The sequence below is a fragment of the Homarus americanus genome, unplaced genomic scaffold (genome assembly GCF_018991925.1).
Source record: "Homarus americanus isolate GMGI-L3 unplaced genomic scaffold, GMGI_Hamer_2.0 scaffold26351, whole genome shotgun sequence".
NCBI classification, from domain to species: Eukaryota; Metazoa; Arthropoda; class Malacostraca; order Decapoda; family Nephropidae; genus Homarus; species Homarus americanus.
Window position 1 is genome coordinate 2,150,710 of NW_024724368.1, and position 20,099 is coordinate 2,170,808.

The window sequence follows — 20,099 nt, forward strand, 5'->3', positions numbered from 1 at the left end:
ACACACAAAAAATCTGTTTTTCTCAGCCTTTATGATTTAGGGATAAATGCTACTATAAGATAACTATATTTTGGCTATTTCCTGTACAATACGTGTTACTCATACACCCTGATCTAGGATGATGTGCATTTGGCACCAAGGCAATTGATACAAGTTTTATGGTCATCTTTACCCAGTGGAAACGAGGGTGCAACACCCCCCCCATTTTTTCAGTACTGGATGGCATCGTTTGATAAAACTAAAAAATAACATCTTGGTATTGAAGACATGAATTTTCTTCTCATTTTGACAAATGAAAATTGGCTACCCACCCTCAGTATTTGGAAGATGCTGCACATATTCTAAGGTTGGTCTTGTACTGCTAGTGGTGTAAAAGCAGTACCATACAAATGGAAGGTACAGATGGTTTATATGTAGCTACTTATGACTATAATGAATGTACAATACTTTGTTACACCCTTTATGCGAGTAATATTTCTGGATCTTTTATCTTCAGTGCTCTATTGTATCATATTGATCATACTTTCTCATGCCATGTCAGTATATCACTTACTATGCTACATAATTTCCTCATCATTGCCTGTATACAGTACTGGCTACATAAATCCTCAGGCTTCATGGACTTTTCAAATTACTGTACTGTAATTGTATAATCTAGGTGGTATCTACCATTACTTCATGAAGCAAGACTTGCAAACTTGGTGTTGGTGGCATGAAGTGCTGAAGCATTTGTTATATAGTACCTCTGGTGTCACTCTTGTCATTGTTGGCTGTAACTTGGTACTTGATACTGTATTTTTGGTAGTTACCGAGTTTTATTTTCAACTTTGATTCTCTGCTAATAATCTAGTAACTCCTATTCATCATACTGGAAGCTAGGTCACTGACCTATTTCTTGGGGAAATAAGGGTACTTCAAGTTTCATGTCTAACATTGGTACTACTACAGTACAGTATTTTAAGACATGCTAGACACCAGACCTCATGTTGATCATCTAATACCACCTCATCACCTCGGTTGGTGTTTCAATACAAGTTTTAGTCACCAAGTTTAATGTGCAAAATCAGTTAAAGGCACTTAGTTACTCCATGTGAGATTTATCCACAGTCGATCTTTGTTGTCACCAGATAACATTTGTCTTAACACACCGCAGCAGTTGTTGGGTGTGTCCACACGAGTGTACATGTTGGCGACAAAATGTATGCTTGTGTGGATGCACCCTTAGAGGAAACTAATAATTTCTTGCAAATAACTTTTCCATAATCAATATGTGATTCAAGAATGATGGTGAAATTTATGAGCCTTTTGCAAAGAAATTGCACTTTAAATTGAGCTGTCTACATCTTGGAAATCTTGCCCACACTAAGAGAAACACCAGAATGATCTGGATGACGCCCATTGGCATACTCTAGCTGAAAATATAGGAGTGAAGCCAAGAGCAAATTTACGTAAGTGTATAGAATAGTTTCATTAGTTTAGTAACTAAAGCTTGGGTTATTGCAGTGTCCTTACCTATGTGGTACAGTAGTCTGGATTGGCATTTTTACAAATTAGGCGATTCCCTCACTAGTAAAGCTTGCATTAATGGATCCAGTTTCTACCCTTCAATTTTTAACAAATTTTAACATATCCCGTCAATCAAATTCCTTCCTGAAGTCTGAACAAATGATATCTCCCACTTCACCTATTCTTTCAGACTTATAAGAACTCCAAGAGGTTTGTTCGCTGCTTCATCCAGCTCTGAAAACCAGACATCACATAACATGTCATGAAATGATTGTCTTGTAAATACATTTATTCGTCCACATTTATGTGTATCGTTTATTCCACATCAAGTGCTATTACTTGTCTTAATCCTACTGTGCTCATGAGTATGAAAAAAAAAATGCTGGAGTACAGTATAATAATACACTACAGGTATGCGATTTGATACCCTGCAATTCTGTGAGTCAACAGGTCTACCACAGATTAACTAGATTTTGGTCACCTTTATAATCAATTACCTGTATTCAGTAACCACGAAATAAATAATAAGAGTTCGCCATTGTTGATTTTTTTTATATATTGAAATAAAGAAAAAACGCGACTTGGAACGATCACTCATAATCATAGCAGTCGACTCGAGGGTGTACACGGCGACTGACTCATCTGAACTTCCATGTTTGCTCATTGATAAGATACAGTGGTCACATCTAAAAGTTATTGACATTTGAAAGTTACTGGACAAGTGGTTGTGTACAGTAACTTACAGACCCCACAAGCCTGCCCGATCCAGTGCCGATTATGGCAAGTGGATGAAAATTAGGCTTGACACTTCGAAATATACAGTACTGTACATAAAGTAAAAGTGAGTCACATACATTAGGTTCTGACCCGCAAGGGGCAGTGTGGATACAGGAAGCTGCATGGCCAACACTCCACTCATCGGTCTTCACTTTCCAAGTTAAAAAGTTAGGTACAGTACTTTAACAACTGGGTGCAAAACCAACAACTCTCAGAATATGAGGTAACCATCTCACCCCAGAATACATATTTGTGTGTGTGCTTGTTTTTACATGTACATAATGTATTTATCACAGTTCTTATGCTCCAGGATTCATACGTGAAATGTATTTTTTAGTAATTTAGTAATACAAACCACAAGGTAATGTACAAGAATTTAACTGTATATATTGTGTTTCTACGTACAGTAACCTTGACGCTGGAACTGCTTCTTGTGTACTTGTGTCTGAGATGAAAGATGTCAAATTTTGCATTTCATATTACAGAATTAACAAGTTTATTCAGAAGATACATCAGTGCAAGTGTAAATTTCGGTACAAAATATCGTAAACGTATCTATCGATACAGTTGTAGAGAAGTGTTTTGATGGATGAGTTTTTACTTTATTTAACTTCAGAAATATAAATTATATGCTATTTGCATATCACGGATACCAAAGGTTTGTATATCACGCACCACAAGCTCACCAATGGAACGTGGACTTTTAAATCTTATATTAGCTTAACAGCTTCGACCTTATATTTCTTAGACGAGGATAATGTACCAGAATTTGAGAACACGGTACCAGAATTATTTTCTTCATTTAATTCGTAAGGCTATCGGGTATAGATTAATGAGTTGTATTGTCTGTCATCTTATCTAGTCCAGATAACCTATACTTTACCTTATCTATGGGCACCATTTTTCATACAAAAATAATTGTGGAGTTTAGTAATTCTGACCGTCACTATTAGCTTATCAAGGACGTATAGATGAGTAACGGGACCTTTTTTATATTCTTGTCATTAGACGTTGCCGTTTCCGTTATTACTCACTCCCTTGCCAAGTTGTAAGATAAAATACCACCTAATATAAATTAAACATGAGAACTTGAAGAAACTTGAGCTGGTGGAATTTTGCCATGTTTAACAGTTTTCTGATGGAAATTGTCACGTAGGATACTACAATTTTGTTCATGTACCTAGTTACCTACTCCTGCTAAACTTGGTCATGTGCTTGTGTTGTGTAGTAAGATCCATGAAAAAAATGAAGTCACGTTTCCCGTTTGTCGTCACATTTAGTACAAAACAATGTCCTTTGTTTAATATTAATAACTCACTTTCGTAAATTTTACTTACTCCTTGTAATTATTCCTGAAATTCGCTCCTTCAACGTGTTTGGTTATACAGTATTTTTATTTTGTTATAGCAACTTAAGAGATGTTTGATATCCAAATTGGGAAAGTATTCACATGCCAGGTTCATTGATTTAAAAGAGTGAAGGGAGTGACGGAGACTAGTTCTTGAGGGACACTATAGCGGCTTATCTCTGAGCACAAGCACGAAAAGTAGAGAGTAAAATATATACTAATATAATGTAAAGAGGATAATTTTTTACATCTTTATTAGGATACTTTTAAGAAAATCACCCGACTCATTAAATTTTGACGGTTTATTGATATACGACAATATGTTCTTGCGTGTGGCTCTTCAGATGAATCTAAATTTTTTGTAAGCGGCGAAATTTTCCTGTACCGAGCTGAGAAGCAGAATCTTCTGATCTATCATCTCAGGAGGAACTTGTTAAAATGGCAAATATAATTCCAATTCTTTATAACATGACATGCTACTGGAGCGTTAAAGATATTTCTAGAAAGCATAGATTTCTTATAATCATTCTACAATCTTAAGGTATGACGAAGAAGTTAAGTACAAAAGAACATTGATATTCGCTACTAATAATAATAATAATCCCTACAAATTTACTCAAAAGAAAGCAATATTAAAGTCTATACAGAAAAATATTGAAGAATATTCCTGAAAATGGTGAGGAAGGTTGATAAGAAGAGCGGCCAATGAGACGTACTCACTGACACACGGCTGGGAGGAGACGTGCTGCTGCTCCTACTCTCTCTAAGTACGTACCTTATTGGGGTATAAATGGTAGTTTTCATTGATTTATATTATTCGCTATGAACACTGATTTACGCGAATGTATACCATGTAGTGGAGACAGTAATTAAAGAGTGTCTAAGGTATGATAAGAGGGAATGCATTTGTTTACACGACGGCGTCATCAGTGAAATTTTATCCTAATATATTTTTTTGGTAATAGAAGACATCAGTACTTAATTATTATCTATCATTTACGCACATGATTATTTGTGTCAAGGATTTTCAACCTATTGCTAGCTGTCATGCTTTATTCTAGGATTTTATAGTACGTGTCTTTATTTGTTGTGTCGCCGGATGAGAACCACAGTAGCTTGGGGACAAAGCGTGTTAACAGAGATAGATTTTTTTTTTATTTAAATATTGTCGCGAATTAAAACGAGAGATAACCGAGAGCTACAGTTCAGCTTGTAAACCATTCTGATTGGTTGCCATGTGGTGTTGAAGGTTCCAATTATTTTTCAGTAGTGTTTTTATAGGGTTGCCAGCATAATACATGAGTTAGTATCACCATTTTTCTGAAGTATATTTTTAATTTGTAGTTTGTAAAGCTGGAACCTCCCAGTCCACACAGATTAATTCAGGGCAGGATGCAAATGCATTACAGGAGGATCTAAATAAACTGCAGGGGTGGTCTGAAAAATGGCAAATGAAATTCAACACCAGTAAGTGCAGCGTACTTAATATTGGAAGAACAAATACTGTCAATGTATACAGCCTTAACAACATCAACCTAGAGAAGTCGACTTGTGAAAGAGACCTAGGGGTACTTGTAAGCCCGGACCCTACGGCCTAGAAAACAGTGCGTTAATGTTCGAAATAAGGCAAACAGAGTATTGGGTTTTATATCTAGAAGTGTAAGTAATAAGAGTGCAGAGGTCTTATTGCAACTATATCTTGCGCTAGTCAGGCTGCACCTCGATTATGCGGTTCAGTTCTGGTGCCCTTATTATAGAATGGATATCAATTCACTAGAGTCGGTGCAGCGAAGAATGACGAAAATGATTCCAGGACTTAGAAACCTTCCATATCAGGATAGGTTAAAGAAACTAAACTTGCATTCCCTAGAAAGACGAAGAGTGCGGGGAGATATGATAAAAGTATTCAAGTGGGTGAAAGGAATCAATAAAGGTGATATAGATAAAGTTCTTATAATATCCGAGCAGAATAGGACTCGGAACAACGGATTCAAGTTGGATAAGTTTAGGTTTAGGAGGGAGATAGGAAGGAACTGGTTTACAAATAGGGTGGTCGATGAGTGGAACAAGCTTAGCAACCTTGTAGGGGTCCGACTAATTACCCAAATGTAGCCGCAATGAAGTCAAATAATGGTCCTACATGAATAAATCGGACTGCCAATCACTTCTCGACTAGCATTTGGTGTCACAAAGTATATATATATATATATATATATATATATATATATATATATATATATATATATATATATATATATATATATATATATATATATATATATATATATATATATATATATATATATATATATATATATATATATATATATATATATATATATATATATATATATATATATATATATATATATATATATATATATATATATATATATATATATATATATATATATATATTTCTTCAGTAAGATATAATGAGAATAGAACTAAACTAAAGACACAGACATCAATTATTACTGACCCGTCTTATTGTATCGATTGATTTTATGCGGAATTCATCACTTCTACAATTAAACATCGTGATAGTTTAGATATTCGACTCCTGAGAAGGAACAACCCGAGGAGAAATTTCTATTAAAGAAAACCTGTAAATATCAATAAAAGTTGTGAGTAATTGTAACTTTCTTTTTTATTTTGTAGTCCTGACAACGAATCTGTATTGCGCACCACCTGTGTGGCTGCCATTATGAGCGGTTTGCGAGATTGCTAAAGGATAAATGTTTCATTGACAATGTTTCTGTTCTATAGAAACTAAAAACCAGCAGCACTACGTACTGAATATTTTTGTACAGACGATTATAAATTTTCCTTAAGTTAATAGTTTAACAATATGTAACATGGTTTTACAGCAGTTTTTGTATTGTTAGTATGGCAAATATATCTGGACCGTGTTTTGTATCTAAACAGCATCTCATTGTGTCCACCAACACTTACCGTGACCTAGGATTTATTGTAAATAAGATAAACCAACCTAACTTACCTAACACAGGTATTGATGGATGGGAGTGTATTATTTTGGGTTAAAGGCATTTATTGCAAGGCGTTTGACATGCACGGAATAGCAAACGCGTTAGCTATTCTGTCTGTGCAGACGCTGCTTTTGAGTTGTGCACATACACGTTCTGAGGGAAAAGCTAACACCTTGATCAGGCGTTAGCTCTGTGCAGCGCCCAAGCGGCCCAAATAGCTAACAACCAATCGGCGATTTCTCCCATTGAAAATACGCAGATCATGGCCGCTTAGGGAGAATATTTTGATTAATATTGAAGAGTTGGGGGGCATGTATGGCAATAAAAACTGTGATATAATAATTTAAATAATTCTATATACGGTAGTATGTTGGATAGGACCTAAAACAAAGTGTTTGGCGTGAAAGAATTGAAAAGGATTGCGCCTAGTTGAAACCAGTTTTTACTCTTCCCATTTGTAAGTGGGTGCTGTCCAATTTAATTACTCATAGGATACTTTAAATAAGGGTGAACAAGTTGATTACAGTTTTGTAAGTGCGAAAATTAAGACAAACGAACCTGAAATTCGTCGTATTTCGTGTCAAAATATGCGAACACCTAGCCGTGAAAGAGAGAAGAAGCGTACAGCTGCTCCGGTCGTATTGTGTGTTTTCAGAGTCCAGGAGAAATAACCTTTACAGCGGGGCCCGATTTTAAGTGTCATTTTTATTTTTTGTTGACTGATTGACTATTTTTGTCTTTCTTTCCATAATTTTATATATATTTTCTTCAATATTTCTTTCCATATTGTTTCTAAAAAATAGTTCTCCTAATTTTATTGTTTTCTGAAGACTGTGTTGTACAACAGTTATTCCCAAGACGTGGTATTGTATTTTTTAATGACAGTCCGGGAAAGCTAACGCTTTAGCTATTCCGTGCATCTTAAAATACCTTACAATAAATGCCTTAATTTAGGTACAGTAATTGCAGTGGGTTATGGTGCTATTTGTTATTAAAAATTCATATGGAAAGATTGCAGGAAAGTATTTAGTTAGTTGCTTAGCATTGAGACTGCTCACGTGACAAGTGTGTCAACAAATTTATTGTTAACATGGCAATTCCTCCAACTTTTTATTGGTATTTGAGAGGTAAGAAACAAGTTTTTTCCTATAGAAATTTTTCCTGAAGCTGCTCCTTTTCAGGAGACAGTTACCTAGATTATTACCTAAAATACAATATGGGTAAGACCAATAATCACAAGTAAACTCTTTATCGTTAATAGTTTACAAATGTGTTGTTAGAATTGGCAATAGCCTCTTGAGGATAAAATTCTACAGAAGAAAACTTGTTTCTTACCTCCCAAATATCAATAAAATGGAGTAATTGCAACTTTCATTATTTTCTTTTGTCCTGAAGATGGTTCTCCAGCTGCCATTATCAGCTGTTTGTATGAGCATTAAAAACTAAACATTTCATAACCATGGATTAAAAGAAGTACAATAATACAGTACTGTACTTGACGAGCCATACGTAAACCCCCTAATTTTGACAAATGATGTTTTGAAAGGGACAAAATTGAAACTTGTATTTTATGTAGTTTTCTAGAATATAATAGACATCCAGCTGTTATGCCAATCTGACAACATTTTAGTACCTGATCTTTTGTTGACATACACATATTTAATTTACTGTACAGTGTTAGAACAGAAGGAAACCTGCAATGTTTGGTCGGGTCACATTGAACAACACCCTTCTCACATGTGACTCAGGCCAGGACTCAAACCCAGCAACTTTACATACAAATACTTCTGACAGCTACTATGTCATATGACTTGTCCGAGATATAATGAAACATCCTAACCTACTATCTTAACCTAAATAAAATGTATTGCATCATCATTATGTGAGGTTAGGTTAGTTCATTGTGCCTCGTGTAAATCACGTACCGGTAATGCAGCATTTGCCTTTACAATTATATTTGTATAGCCTCATTTTTAAAACTTGATGAGAAGGGTTACAACTTTTTTCATTGTGTATCCTCTAATGTTTCAGATTAGAATTTAGGTTAACCACAATCATGGCAGAACATATGAAACCAGAAGATCTTCAGAGGCTAGAAGAGTTCATCAGTGCATGTAAAGGGAACTCTGAAATTCTACATCTTCCTCAGCTGTCTTTTTTCAAGTAAGTGTTGTTGGAAATGACATTTCTAGAGTAGCTGGTAATGTCAAAGACTAGATTATGATCATATTCTAAGGTACCGGTATATACTGTACACCATAGCTAGAAAATTAGAGATGCACTGTCCCTGCTCAACTGCACCCCTATAAATAGTGGTACTGACTGAGAACAACAGAACAGAAAATGAGCCTGGTGATAATATAATAATTTGCACTGGCTGCAGAATGTATGCACAGAAGCTTGGTGGCAACAACATAACTGTAGGCCTATTGTAACTGGTTCATGAGTGTTGTCCTAAAACATAACCTGCAACCCATACAGGCCTAGTAACTTTTTTGTTAGAATACATTATTACTATTACAGTGAATCGATATTGAGAGTTTTTTTTTAGTCTCACAATATGACTTTTACAGAGAATACCTGCTGAATATGGGTGCTCGCATTCCTTTTGAGAGAAGTTCCAAAACTTCAACACCTAAGGATGAACCAATGCAAGAGACTACCCCTGAATCTGATGAACCAGAAAGTGATGTTGAATTGAATAATGAAGGAGTGGTTGGTTAGTACAGGCAAAATTATATTTGTAATTGAAACTGTTTTTCTTGTACTTCAGCAAAATGTTCTTGAATTCACAATGAAATTTTTCAAAAGCATTTCATTGTCATTCTATTTCATTGATATATATTTAAAAAAAATCAATATTTCTACATAGAACCAGAAACAGAAGATCCACCTGAGCTTGGAGACAGTAGTAAGGTACCAACAGAGGAGGATATTGATGCAGCTGATGAAAAGCGGTCTGAGGCCATGATGGCCATTAGTGATGGTGACCTTCAAAAGGCTGTTGACCTTTTCACAGAAGCAGTAAAACTCAATCCAGGTATGATGAATTGAAAGTCCTTTACTGAATATGATGTTTTTTCCTGATGTCTTATAGTGCTTCCCTCCAGAATTGAAAGTACAGTAGACAACCTAGTTTATGGATGGGTTCCGTTCTTGGAGGCTCTCCATAAGCAGTAAGTGACCCTTCTGAAGGTAATCATTGAGCACACATAGTACACATAATGTACAGTATATGCAATTACTATGCAGGTAGGGAACCATTTATCCAGCAGGCTTGGGAATTTGGAGCACCAGACCTAAAGTGTACAGTAAACCCTCTCTCTAACCGACTGTGAAGCCTCTGTTCAGATCACTAGATTCACCCCTAAAAGTATTGTAGGTATATAAACATCAGTAACAAAATTCTATAAATTGCATTAGTAAAAGCATAGAGAAAAAAATGTACAAACAGCGCCACAGACACTCCGACCTCCACACAGCTTTACTTAGAATGATATCCTTATGATAAGTATTTATTTGTGTAGGATGGTGTATATAAATAATTGAGCAAAAAAAAAAGTTTACATCTAAATTACGAGTTAAAAATATTGTACAGTAGACCCTTGTCATTTGTGGGGGATTGAGATTCGTGATTTCGACAATTCATGGTAAACAGATAGTGGCTAGCTTGTGAGTCTTTTCCTGCAGCGCAACGAGTTGCCCCATGCACCCGCAGCGTCTCCTCTCCCTCTGTTCGCGCTCAACCATTGCCTGTGATGTAGCATCTCATGTTGTACTGTCAAAACTTAAGTTTGTGTGAAATGGCTCCTAAAAGACTGCCTAGTGTCAGTGAAATGCAAAAGGCAGAAGTCTTTGATGACCCTGACAAAGAAAGTTGAATTATTAGAGTAGTTAATGCACTAAGGTTATAAAGTTGCTATTCGCACTTTTGCCCATTCACACCATTCACTTGGAACCTAACCCCCGTGAACAACAAGGGTTTACTGTTCTTTACAACAATTGCCTTTATTTCTTTTATTATTAATTTTTCTTCACGTTCTGTATGTAAGATTCAGTGTATGTAACAAAAAAACTACATATAGCCAAAATTACGAGTTAAACAACAACCGTAATGTAAGAGCTCACAGGTGAGGTGTAGTTGGAAATATCTCCATTCAGCCAAGGAATTACTTGATGGTCATTTTAAATAGGACTTATGGGACAGTATAGTACAGTATTATCTGTAAAGTCAGAAATTCTTAACCTGGGAATGTCTGTACAGTACTGTAGTTTTAGGAAGTTAGCTTTGTTAAGATTTAAATGAATTTTGATCACAAATATGAAAGCTGTAATTGATCCATGTTCATTATTTGTTGTATTGACCTGTGGTATAATGGTCAGCAAGTGGTCTTAGGTGTGATTCCTAGGCAGGGTGAAATATGGACAAGATTCTTTTAAGCCAATTACCTCTGTCTACCTAACAGTAATTAAGATTGATTTGCAGACCTTGCTCTGATATAATGATAAGCCAGTTCAGTTGATGAGTTTTCTTGTCCACTTGGGTAATTACTTAGCATTGGGTCATACAGCTTGTTAACTTAAGGTGTGGTTTTTGTGTTGACCACAGCTTTTTCACCTGGTTAGGTTTTGTGAGGCTGTTTGTAACATTGAAATTGCATTACCCAAATGCTCGTAAACTGGGGTGTCCCAGTCTTGAAAAATTCTAAAAGTTTAGAGTACATTACTATTAAATGTTTTATGTTAGTCATATTACAATTAGGGTTGCATCTGGTGCTACTCAATTTTTTTGGTTTCAGTTACTTTAAGCCTTGTGATGTGCTTGGCATAAAGTGTTCTTTATAAGTAGAATTATGAATGTTAATGTAAAGATTTCCTTCAGAGTCTGCTATGTTGTATGCCAAGCGAGCCAATGCTCTCCTGAAACAAAAGAGGGTAAATGCAGCCATCAGGGACTGTAATGAAGCCCTTAAGCATAACCCAGACTCAGCGACAGCTTACAAGTACAGAGGACGAGCTAACAGGTAAAAGTTTATCCCATTTTCTGAAGTTTTATATGTTGTGTGATATCTAGTAGATTAAGGAATACAAATGACAGTAATATAACTGTGTGATATCTAGTAGATTAGGGAATACAAATGACAGTAATATAACTGTTAGCTGAGCACCACTTGCATTTGAGGCTACCAGTTGATGAATCAGAAAAATATGAATTGTCTTAAATTTTATGCCCTCACTGTTGGCCATGACTAGATATTAATCAAACTTGTACTGCCTATATTACATGCAAAATTCTAAACCTTATTTATTGGACGTCTAGGGTCGAAGGTCAGGTGTACTAACAACATTAAATTCATCATTTGTTGGAATTCTTTACACTGATCACTGTAAATCCATGTCACACTCACTCTTGAGTTGGCATGGCTCTACCACTCACCCTCCCTCCTGTAAATTTTTTGCTTTTCACCCTGCACAGGATATAGGGAGTGCCCAATAAACTATTTCCTAAATGGGGTAAATCTGAATGCTTATAAAATACAGTACACCCAGATAATTAGCGGATTTTTATTTTGCAGTCCTCTATTATTCGCCGATGACACCCTGGATGTTGCCAAGAATGTCTAAGGGTAGCTATAAAGTTACTGGCATTTTCGCGGCCGTGACAGGGAGCCATTCATTCTAGAGACTGTAATTTCTTTATATATTGTTACGCCGTCTCTTAATTTACTTAAATATCCAGGTTCTAGGCGTAACCAAACAAAAAGTGAAGTAAATTAAAAGAGAATAAAAATAAATAAAGTAAACCTTTAAGAATTTAATTGATTAAATATTAACACAATAAAGAGCCTCGTAGGCTGTCACAACAAATTGATTCACCATCGAAACTTTTAAGACACAAGTGATACAAAACATCGAAAGAATAAAAATAAAGCATTGGATTACGTTAACACTGCATAAACATATAAAAACTATCACTGAAATTAACTAACGTGAAACAACACTGAATTACTTGAATACAACTAAGCAAATACCGATGGACACAAACAGAGACATAAATAGGTACTCACATAGATATACCACATTGGTGGCGACAGGAACAACACAAATAAATTAAGTATAAGTAACAAGTAACACTCAAAGGATGTGGACTGTATGACAAGAGGACTGAACTAACTCAAGTCAGTTGGTGGGTCCTATATATAAGGTCGGCTCCCGCCACTCGACCCGCCGGTGGGTCGTTTAACGATGCAGATGGTTGTTAGAGAACAAAGAATGCTGGTTACAATACAAAACAAAGAAATAAGATGGGCTTGAACAAATAATGACAGTTAAAACCTTAACAGCACAGGGTAAGGTGACTAGAATATATAGTAGTAAATTTAACATCATTACAGGAATAATATGGAACATGGGAGCATGTTACATATAAAAAAAATAGAAAAAATTCGACACGGTCGTAACAATATATATACTATATATATATAATAATAATAATAATAATAATAATTAACGGTTTATTGAAAAAATTCTGCAGCCCGAAGGCTGAAAATATACATTGGACATAAATGACTTATTACATACATTGGTGGTTTAACAAAAGCCTTCATTAGAGAAAGGTGAAGGAACATACAGATTAATGTAGGTGTTGAACAGCAAACTCATAGTGTAGTAACTCCCTCCCAGATGGTGTTAGGAAGAACTCACGTGGTGTAGTAGTTCCCTCAGATGGTGTTATGAGGGGCCTGGCGTGGTGTAGTAATTCCCTCGCTGATGGTGTTATGAGGGGCCTCACGTGGTGTAGTAGTTCCCTCAGATGGTGTTATGAGGGACCTGGCGTGGTGTAGTAATTCCCTCACAGATGGTGTTATGAGGGGCCTCACGTGGTGTGTGTGTGTGTGTGTAAACACACAAAACACATACAAATAAATAATAATGGGAAAATCCTCTCACAAATAATCAGAAATTATTTTCACCCCTTTGGTATTGAACAGTATGACAAACTGGTAAAAAATCCACACAGAGCTTCACATTGGTAGTCCTGCTTTCCTTATAATGGGAATATGTGGAGCTACCAGTGACGCTAATCCTGTCACTTGCCGTCATACAATTTACTTTTCTGTGTAATCCTGTTTCAAAATATAAGTAAAAAAAAAATAAAAATTAGGATAAGGGAAATGGCGTCACATTCATGCTTACCAACCCTATCAAGATGACAGAAGCAGTGTTCATTTTGAAATCTTATTTATTTTGAGTTTGGATTTTGTAATAATTTTAGAATTGAATGGTTTGTGTTTTGTTGCTTATGTTGAATAAAAATACTGTAGCTTCATATAATGAGGTTTATTGTCTTTATAGATTGTTGGGCAACTGGATGGAAGCAGCGAAAGATCTGAGGTTGGCTTGCAAACTAGACTTTGATGAACAAACGAATGAGTGGCTAAAAGAGGTGCAGCCAAATGTAAGTGTTATTAAATAATTTTTGTTTTATTTTACCTTGAAACATTGTGTCCATAACTTTCCCTTTAAAAAGATATTGCATGTATAGACTTAAGTGCATCTAGTACATACCATGTGATTTATTTTGCCTGAAGGTATTTAATCCGAAGCAGTTATTGATTCTCTGTCAGAAGGCCTGAATATATTAAATGAAAACGGAACATAATCGTTAAGATAAAGGTACCTCGTTTCTTTGAGGCATGAAGTGTTTACAAAAAACTATGAAAATCAAAGTTATTACAGCTATTAGTTTGTTTCTATCTCAACAGGCTTCAAAGTTAGAGGAACATGAAAGAAAATATGAGCGTCAGCGAAAAGATAAGGAGATAATCGAGAAGAAGGAACGTGCACGTATAGCTCAAGAGGCAGCAAAGAAAGTAAGCATAATGTGTCTTAGGTTTGCTATTTTAGGTTTATTCAAGCTAAATGATAATGATCAGCAAACTGATCCCCATAAATTACAGGTTTTCCAAATCCGTGCAAGTATTTTTTTTTAGGAGGGGGGAGTGGGGGATGGCATTACTGAAATGAGTTAGGTGTCAAATGTGTCTACTTACTAATGTTAATATACGAGTACTCTTCCTCTGAACTTCAACATCTCATCTTGGCTCTCCATGTAACAGCCAAAGTTACAAACTTGTTAACCTGATTTCATAACTGTGAGTGTAGATAGGCAGCATCCTACCTTGTGATACTACACTGAGGCTACCATGTAACCATTTTTTCTTCGTACTTGAGTGACAAAATTCTGTTTACTCAGTTGCATTATTCAAGTCGCATCTGCGATACATTCATCACTATATTAACATGCGTCATAGGAGAACTTACTGTAATAGAAAATTCCCATGTACCGTATGCGTATGTTTCCCATTTCATCTGATTAATACTTTCAGGCACAGGCTGAGCAGGAGAAATCACAAGGTTCTTCATTCAGATTTCCCGGAGGTATGCCAGGAGGTATGCCAGGAGGCATGCCAGGAGGCATGCCAGGAGGTGACAGTCCTGGTGGAATGCCAGACTTAGGAAACTTATTTAAGGACCCAGATATTTTGGCAGCAATGCAGGTAAGGCTGTTTTAGTATTTTCCTGAATTGTACCATATTAGATATAGATTATGTGATACAGTACTAATATCCAAGGTATAACATTACCACTTTTTTTAAACACTGTGGCAGTGGTGATAAGAGATATAATGAAGTAAAATCAGACAGCATCTTAAAACCAGATACAGTACAGTACTACTACAGTAAGTTGAACTACCAGACACGTGCTTGTCAAGGATGTTGAAAGAATAAAAACACTGAACGATATGCTTTAATCCCAGTGGGCTAGGGTTCCCTGCTTGCAAGCACCACTAGCACAGTCAAATAATGCGAGTGTAAACATGTGAAAATATGAATGATAACTTCATATGTCTATTTTCACCATAATTTTGTATGATTACAAGCCTCTACATTTGTTTGACAAGTGATTTGTTATTAAGTTGAAATAAATATTTTCTTCAAGGGAAATTAATCTTTACAGCTCTGCTTCACAAAATATCTACAAAACTTGAAATGCATCACAGTAATGAGCAGTGTAACTTTTATGCATGCTGATTTAAAAACTTGGTACCTGTACTTTATTTATTCAGTACGGTAATCAGTGGTGAAACAATGCTTGATATTGTTTGCTTCTGCAAGATGTGGGGAAATTTCTTGTTATACCCATTATCATATAATCTTTTCTCTTTAACAGGACCCAGAAGTTGCTGCTGCTTTCCAGGATGTCTCCACCAATCCTTCAAACATCTTCAAATACCAATCCAACCCAAAAGTAGCAACTATTATCAACAAGTTGATTTCCAAATTAGGCGGTGGTGGTGAAGGTATGTCGGGTGGGATGCCCGGTGGGATGCCCGGTGGAATGCCCGGTGGAATGGGAGGATTCCCTGGTGATTTCCCAGGGGCAGGTGGTTTTCCCAAAGGACCTTCCAATCAGAATGCTTCTGATGATCTAGATTAAGGGGAATGATATACTGTCATGAATGTATGTAGTGAGAGATGCCACTGTTAGCCAAAAGTGTGGTTTGTGCAAACAATTGAATTTAGTTTACAAGGATATAGTGTATTTACAAGACAGGTCATTTATAATTTGTAGCCTCAAGGTTATCTTCTTTAAATTTGAAAGTTACAGTATTTAAAGACATCATGTAAGGTAGCATTTTTGTCTTATTTTGAGGAGAGTCGATACACAGTATAAGAATAATTTCATCCTTAATCTGTATTATTTTGTGGAACAGGTTTGCGTGGTGGTATGCATTCCTTTTGAGTTGGATACAGCTTTATTATTATTACTTCTACTTGAGCTGGTATGTACTGTTCCCTGTGCATCAATCTTTTCCCTTCATTGTAATTTTCCAATATTTAGTACTTACTCAGAAAATAACAATACGATGAATATTAAAAAATTCATCTTTAACTCACTGTTAAGCTTGTTATGGAAGATAGTAGTACTGTACTCTGTAGTATTAATAATAAAACAAAAAATGGTATATCCAAAAGGTCTCTGAACCTCCTCAGATCGAAAAAGGTGATGCTTTATTTTCCCTCTTTCAAAATTGGAACATTTAATTTTTTATTTTATAACTCCGTTGTGAATTAATTTCTTACCGTATTAGGTAGATATATACTGTATTACCCTTCTTTCTGTATTTGTTAGTTGTCCTTTAACATTTAGATTCTACTTCAGCATTGTTGACAGGATTAACTTATGAACTTTTAATATGCCTTGGGGGTAATCATAGAAGCTTTGTTTATGGAATCATATTGTTAAATGTGAAAGAAATGGACTCCACCACTTCCCTCTCAATATTATGCCCCTTGTGTGTATGGTGTCACTTCTGAGCTGAATAAAATTGTTTGGTTTTTGCCAAATAAAATATTAAATGTGGCATCCCTGTAACGAAGGGGTTAACTTCCAGCTACTAGTGTGCTGTAAGAAAATATAAAGAGTATTTATTAAGTGACTGGTTGACTTCAGTGTCCAGTGAAAACCTTTACACTGGAGGCAACAAGCTATTTTTTATAGTTAATCTTTACTCGGGCTACATTTACAGATGCTAGGGGTCTGCCACATGTTTTCTTAATTTCACGGCTTTCAAACAATAGTTTACCCAAGTCATTATCTACTGGTTCCCCCTACTTCTCTGTATTATTTCAAGTTTATGCTTACAGCCTTGTGGATAGTAAGTCTGGTATCCTTCAATATTTTCATGAATTATATTAGTATAAGTGAATTGTAATCTTATAACTTGACTGCAACAATCAAACCAACAATTTTTTTTCAGCAAATGTTTTCCATGTTGATGTGGGGTTTTCCATGTTGATGTGGGACTTTTTAAAGATGTAGAGACATCAGTTGAAATGCCTCTAGTAATTTGCTCTACCACCTTGTTGTGAATAAAAGAAAGTGTTACCAGTAAACAGGGTACTGTACTTGGATAAAATATATTAAATGTAAACTCTCGAGATATGATTCGACTCGGTAAATTTTTTTTTAAAGAAGAATGATTGATTATTTGATATGGATATAAAAACGGGTGTTATAGATCAGTAAAAAGTTTGAAAATGTATGACAGGCTGCTAATAAAGGCTTCACCAGTGGATTATTACCAAGAGAAAATTCTGCTCATAATAAAGGATGCCATACATAAACTTTTTCCATGTCCTGTCATCATGAGGCAAATACTGGTGTAATGGATTATGGCTGGCCTGTTGTATTTTATATAATATAATACAGTACAGTGCTTGTACTTGATTTCACCATAATGAATAAATTCATTACAGTATACCGTTTACAAGTACAGTATTACTAAAACATATGTTTAATAAGATTTACAAAGCTTGGGGTTTGATTTATATTAAAGAAAACTATTTACTGCATTACATTATGGATTTTAATATTTAATCAACTGCACTCTTTGAATATTTTTAGTACACAAGCCATAAACACCTGGTCAATTACCTCTTAGGATGCTACAGAACTATTTTCAAATACTGGGCACAGACAGCAGAATAATATATCTGATTTTGGCCGAGTGTTGGAAGTTGTTTTGTAATAATACAAAGAAGGAATATATTGGAGTAAGCTAGATGCCAGCCCTAATTACATGTCTCAATAATAACTGGATGTTAAAGAGAGAGAACAAGTTATAGTCAAGAACTAAATATCTTTAATATTGGCAGAAAATAAGCTTTTATTCAACTTGTTAGGGCAGTGTAGTTTGTATTGTGAACTTTAGAGTACAGTACTGTACATTAATTCATCCAGTAAACATTCCTCCATTTTGGGTTATCATTTGAGTGTTAAGTTAATGTAAGGACTGAGATCATGATTATAAATTGTCCTTTTTTTTCTTCTTAACTTTGTAAACTTATGAATCGTGTACCGGTAATTTTCAGTTTCGAATCACTATTACACAGTACCTCTGTTGAAAGAAATGGTACTAATTACAACCTTAATTTCATCCCAATGTAAAGTGTGTTTAGTTGACATCTAATAAGTATTAAGTAGACACAAGTTCAGTAAACACCATTAGCACTTGTCAACTTTGTTCTTATTAGCTGATGAATAGGAAATCATAAATTATATTTTTTGACGTTTTGATGGAAGTTCTCCAGTAATTTTTCTATGTTCTAGGCTCATCATATCAGCCTTCATAACTTTGTTATTACTTTGGTTTCACATATTTAGTTAGTATTCAGAGCCATATTTAGCATGTTAACCACTAATAGATTTTAATTAAAGCAGTGGCCTTTTAAAAGTTGGGGATATCAAGTACAAAGTAAATAGATGTTGCGTATCATTTTACCAGAATTGCAACATTTGCAATGTATGAATGTGCTTGATGAATGTAAGATTTATTCCTACTTATTTAATTTTTTGGGTTAATGGACATATTTTCTAGCTCAGTTGAAGGCCTTTTTACAAAGAAATTTTTTATTCTAATCCATCTCCTGTGGGAAGTTTCCCATATTTAAAACACGGTGGTTTGCTGCGTTTGTCATCCGAATTATGTAGTGGCTATCCACAGTTTATAAAAAACTCATGGTTTTGTATCCAAGCGGGTGAGTAGAAGGGAAAGACTGAACTATAGACCGTGCAGTTTGTTAGTTAAGGCATGAATTTTTTGTTAATATTGTTCAAGCTATTTTTTATCATGTCTTGACTCAATTTTGACATACGAGCAGTGAATTGTAGGTGCTGAACATAAGGTGCACATTCAAGTAAAGCATCTGCTTGAATAGGACAATAATATTTTCTTTATTGTTTTAATCAGTAGTGTTAATCTCTCTCTACTATTGTGAGGCAAGTTAATTTTTTTGGATTTTTTCAAATTTTAGAACATCTGGTAATGAGACTTATCATTTGTTGATATGATATAGTTTGACAGTACAGTACAGTACTTTGCATCCTTCAATACAAGTGTTATCCAGTCTAAAGTTTAAACACATTGTTTGACTTATGTCACTCACTGACCCATCTTAGTCATATTGTTATAGGAAGAAGTGTTCATAGGTGTGTATTTATAAATAAATATCAAATTGACATTTATTTTCTTCCCATTTACAACAGTGTTATTTGGTGTACACTTAATGTAAAAGGTATTAGGAGCCTACATTGTTTAAAGAATATAGTACAGTACTTTATGAATATTTTTGGTTTAAAACATTACCCATGTGTTAGTTCACTGGTGTATGAAATACATTACTTCATTGTTGCATGTTGGTACACCAGTGACTACGGGCGAAAATAATCACTAGATGAGGCTGTATATATTACTGTGTGATGTGTTGGGCCACTGGTGAGATACAGCACTACTATTACTGTGCTACGACCATGCTTAGTCCAAAGACATTCTACTCACCTCCTTTCATTACGACGCCTCAGGGTGTTCTCGGAAACAAGGCGGGGGAAACTTTTTGCCATAACTTACTTAA

The 20,099-nt window shown here is 35.2% G+C and overlaps 1 protein-coding gene across 1 annotated transcript; it reads left to right on the plus strand.

Annotated features, from left to right (window-relative positions):
* The first annotated feature begins 4,266 nt into the window (after positions 1 to 4,266).
* On the plus strand, positions 4,267 to 19,707 carry LOC121864139 (putative protein FAM10A5). Its single transcript, XM_042363079.1, has 9 exons — positions 4,267 to 4,398; positions 8,653 to 8,784; positions 9,195 to 9,340; positions 9,494 to 9,661; positions 11,504 to 11,645; positions 13,978 to 14,080; positions 14,388 to 14,495; positions 15,012 to 15,182; positions 15,856 to 19,707. Exons 2-9 carry the CDS (start codon positions 8,678 to 8,680, stop codon positions 16,120 to 16,122), a joined length of 1,212 nt encoding a protein of 403 aa, XP_042219013.1. The 5' UTR covers positions 4,267 to 4,398; positions 8,653 to 8,677; the 3' UTR covers positions 16,123 to 19,707.
* The last annotated feature ends 392 nt before the right edge of the window (positions 19,708 to 20,099 follow it).

Excerpts from the sequence above, each read along its gene's own strand:
- LOC121864139 (XM_042363079.1), top strand. The coding sequence starts at position 8,678 with ATGGCAGAACATATGAAACCAGAAGATCTTCAGAGGCTAGAAGAGTTC. Across the intron at positions 14,081-14,387 it reads TAAAAGAGGTGCAGCCAAAT|GCTTCAAAGTTAGAGGAACA; the intron begins GTAAGTGTTATT and ends CTATCTCAACAG. Across the intron at positions 15,183-15,855 it reads ATATTTTGGCAGCAATGCAG|GACCCAGAAGTTGCTGCTGC; the intron begins GTAAGGCTGTTT and ends TCTCTTTAACAG.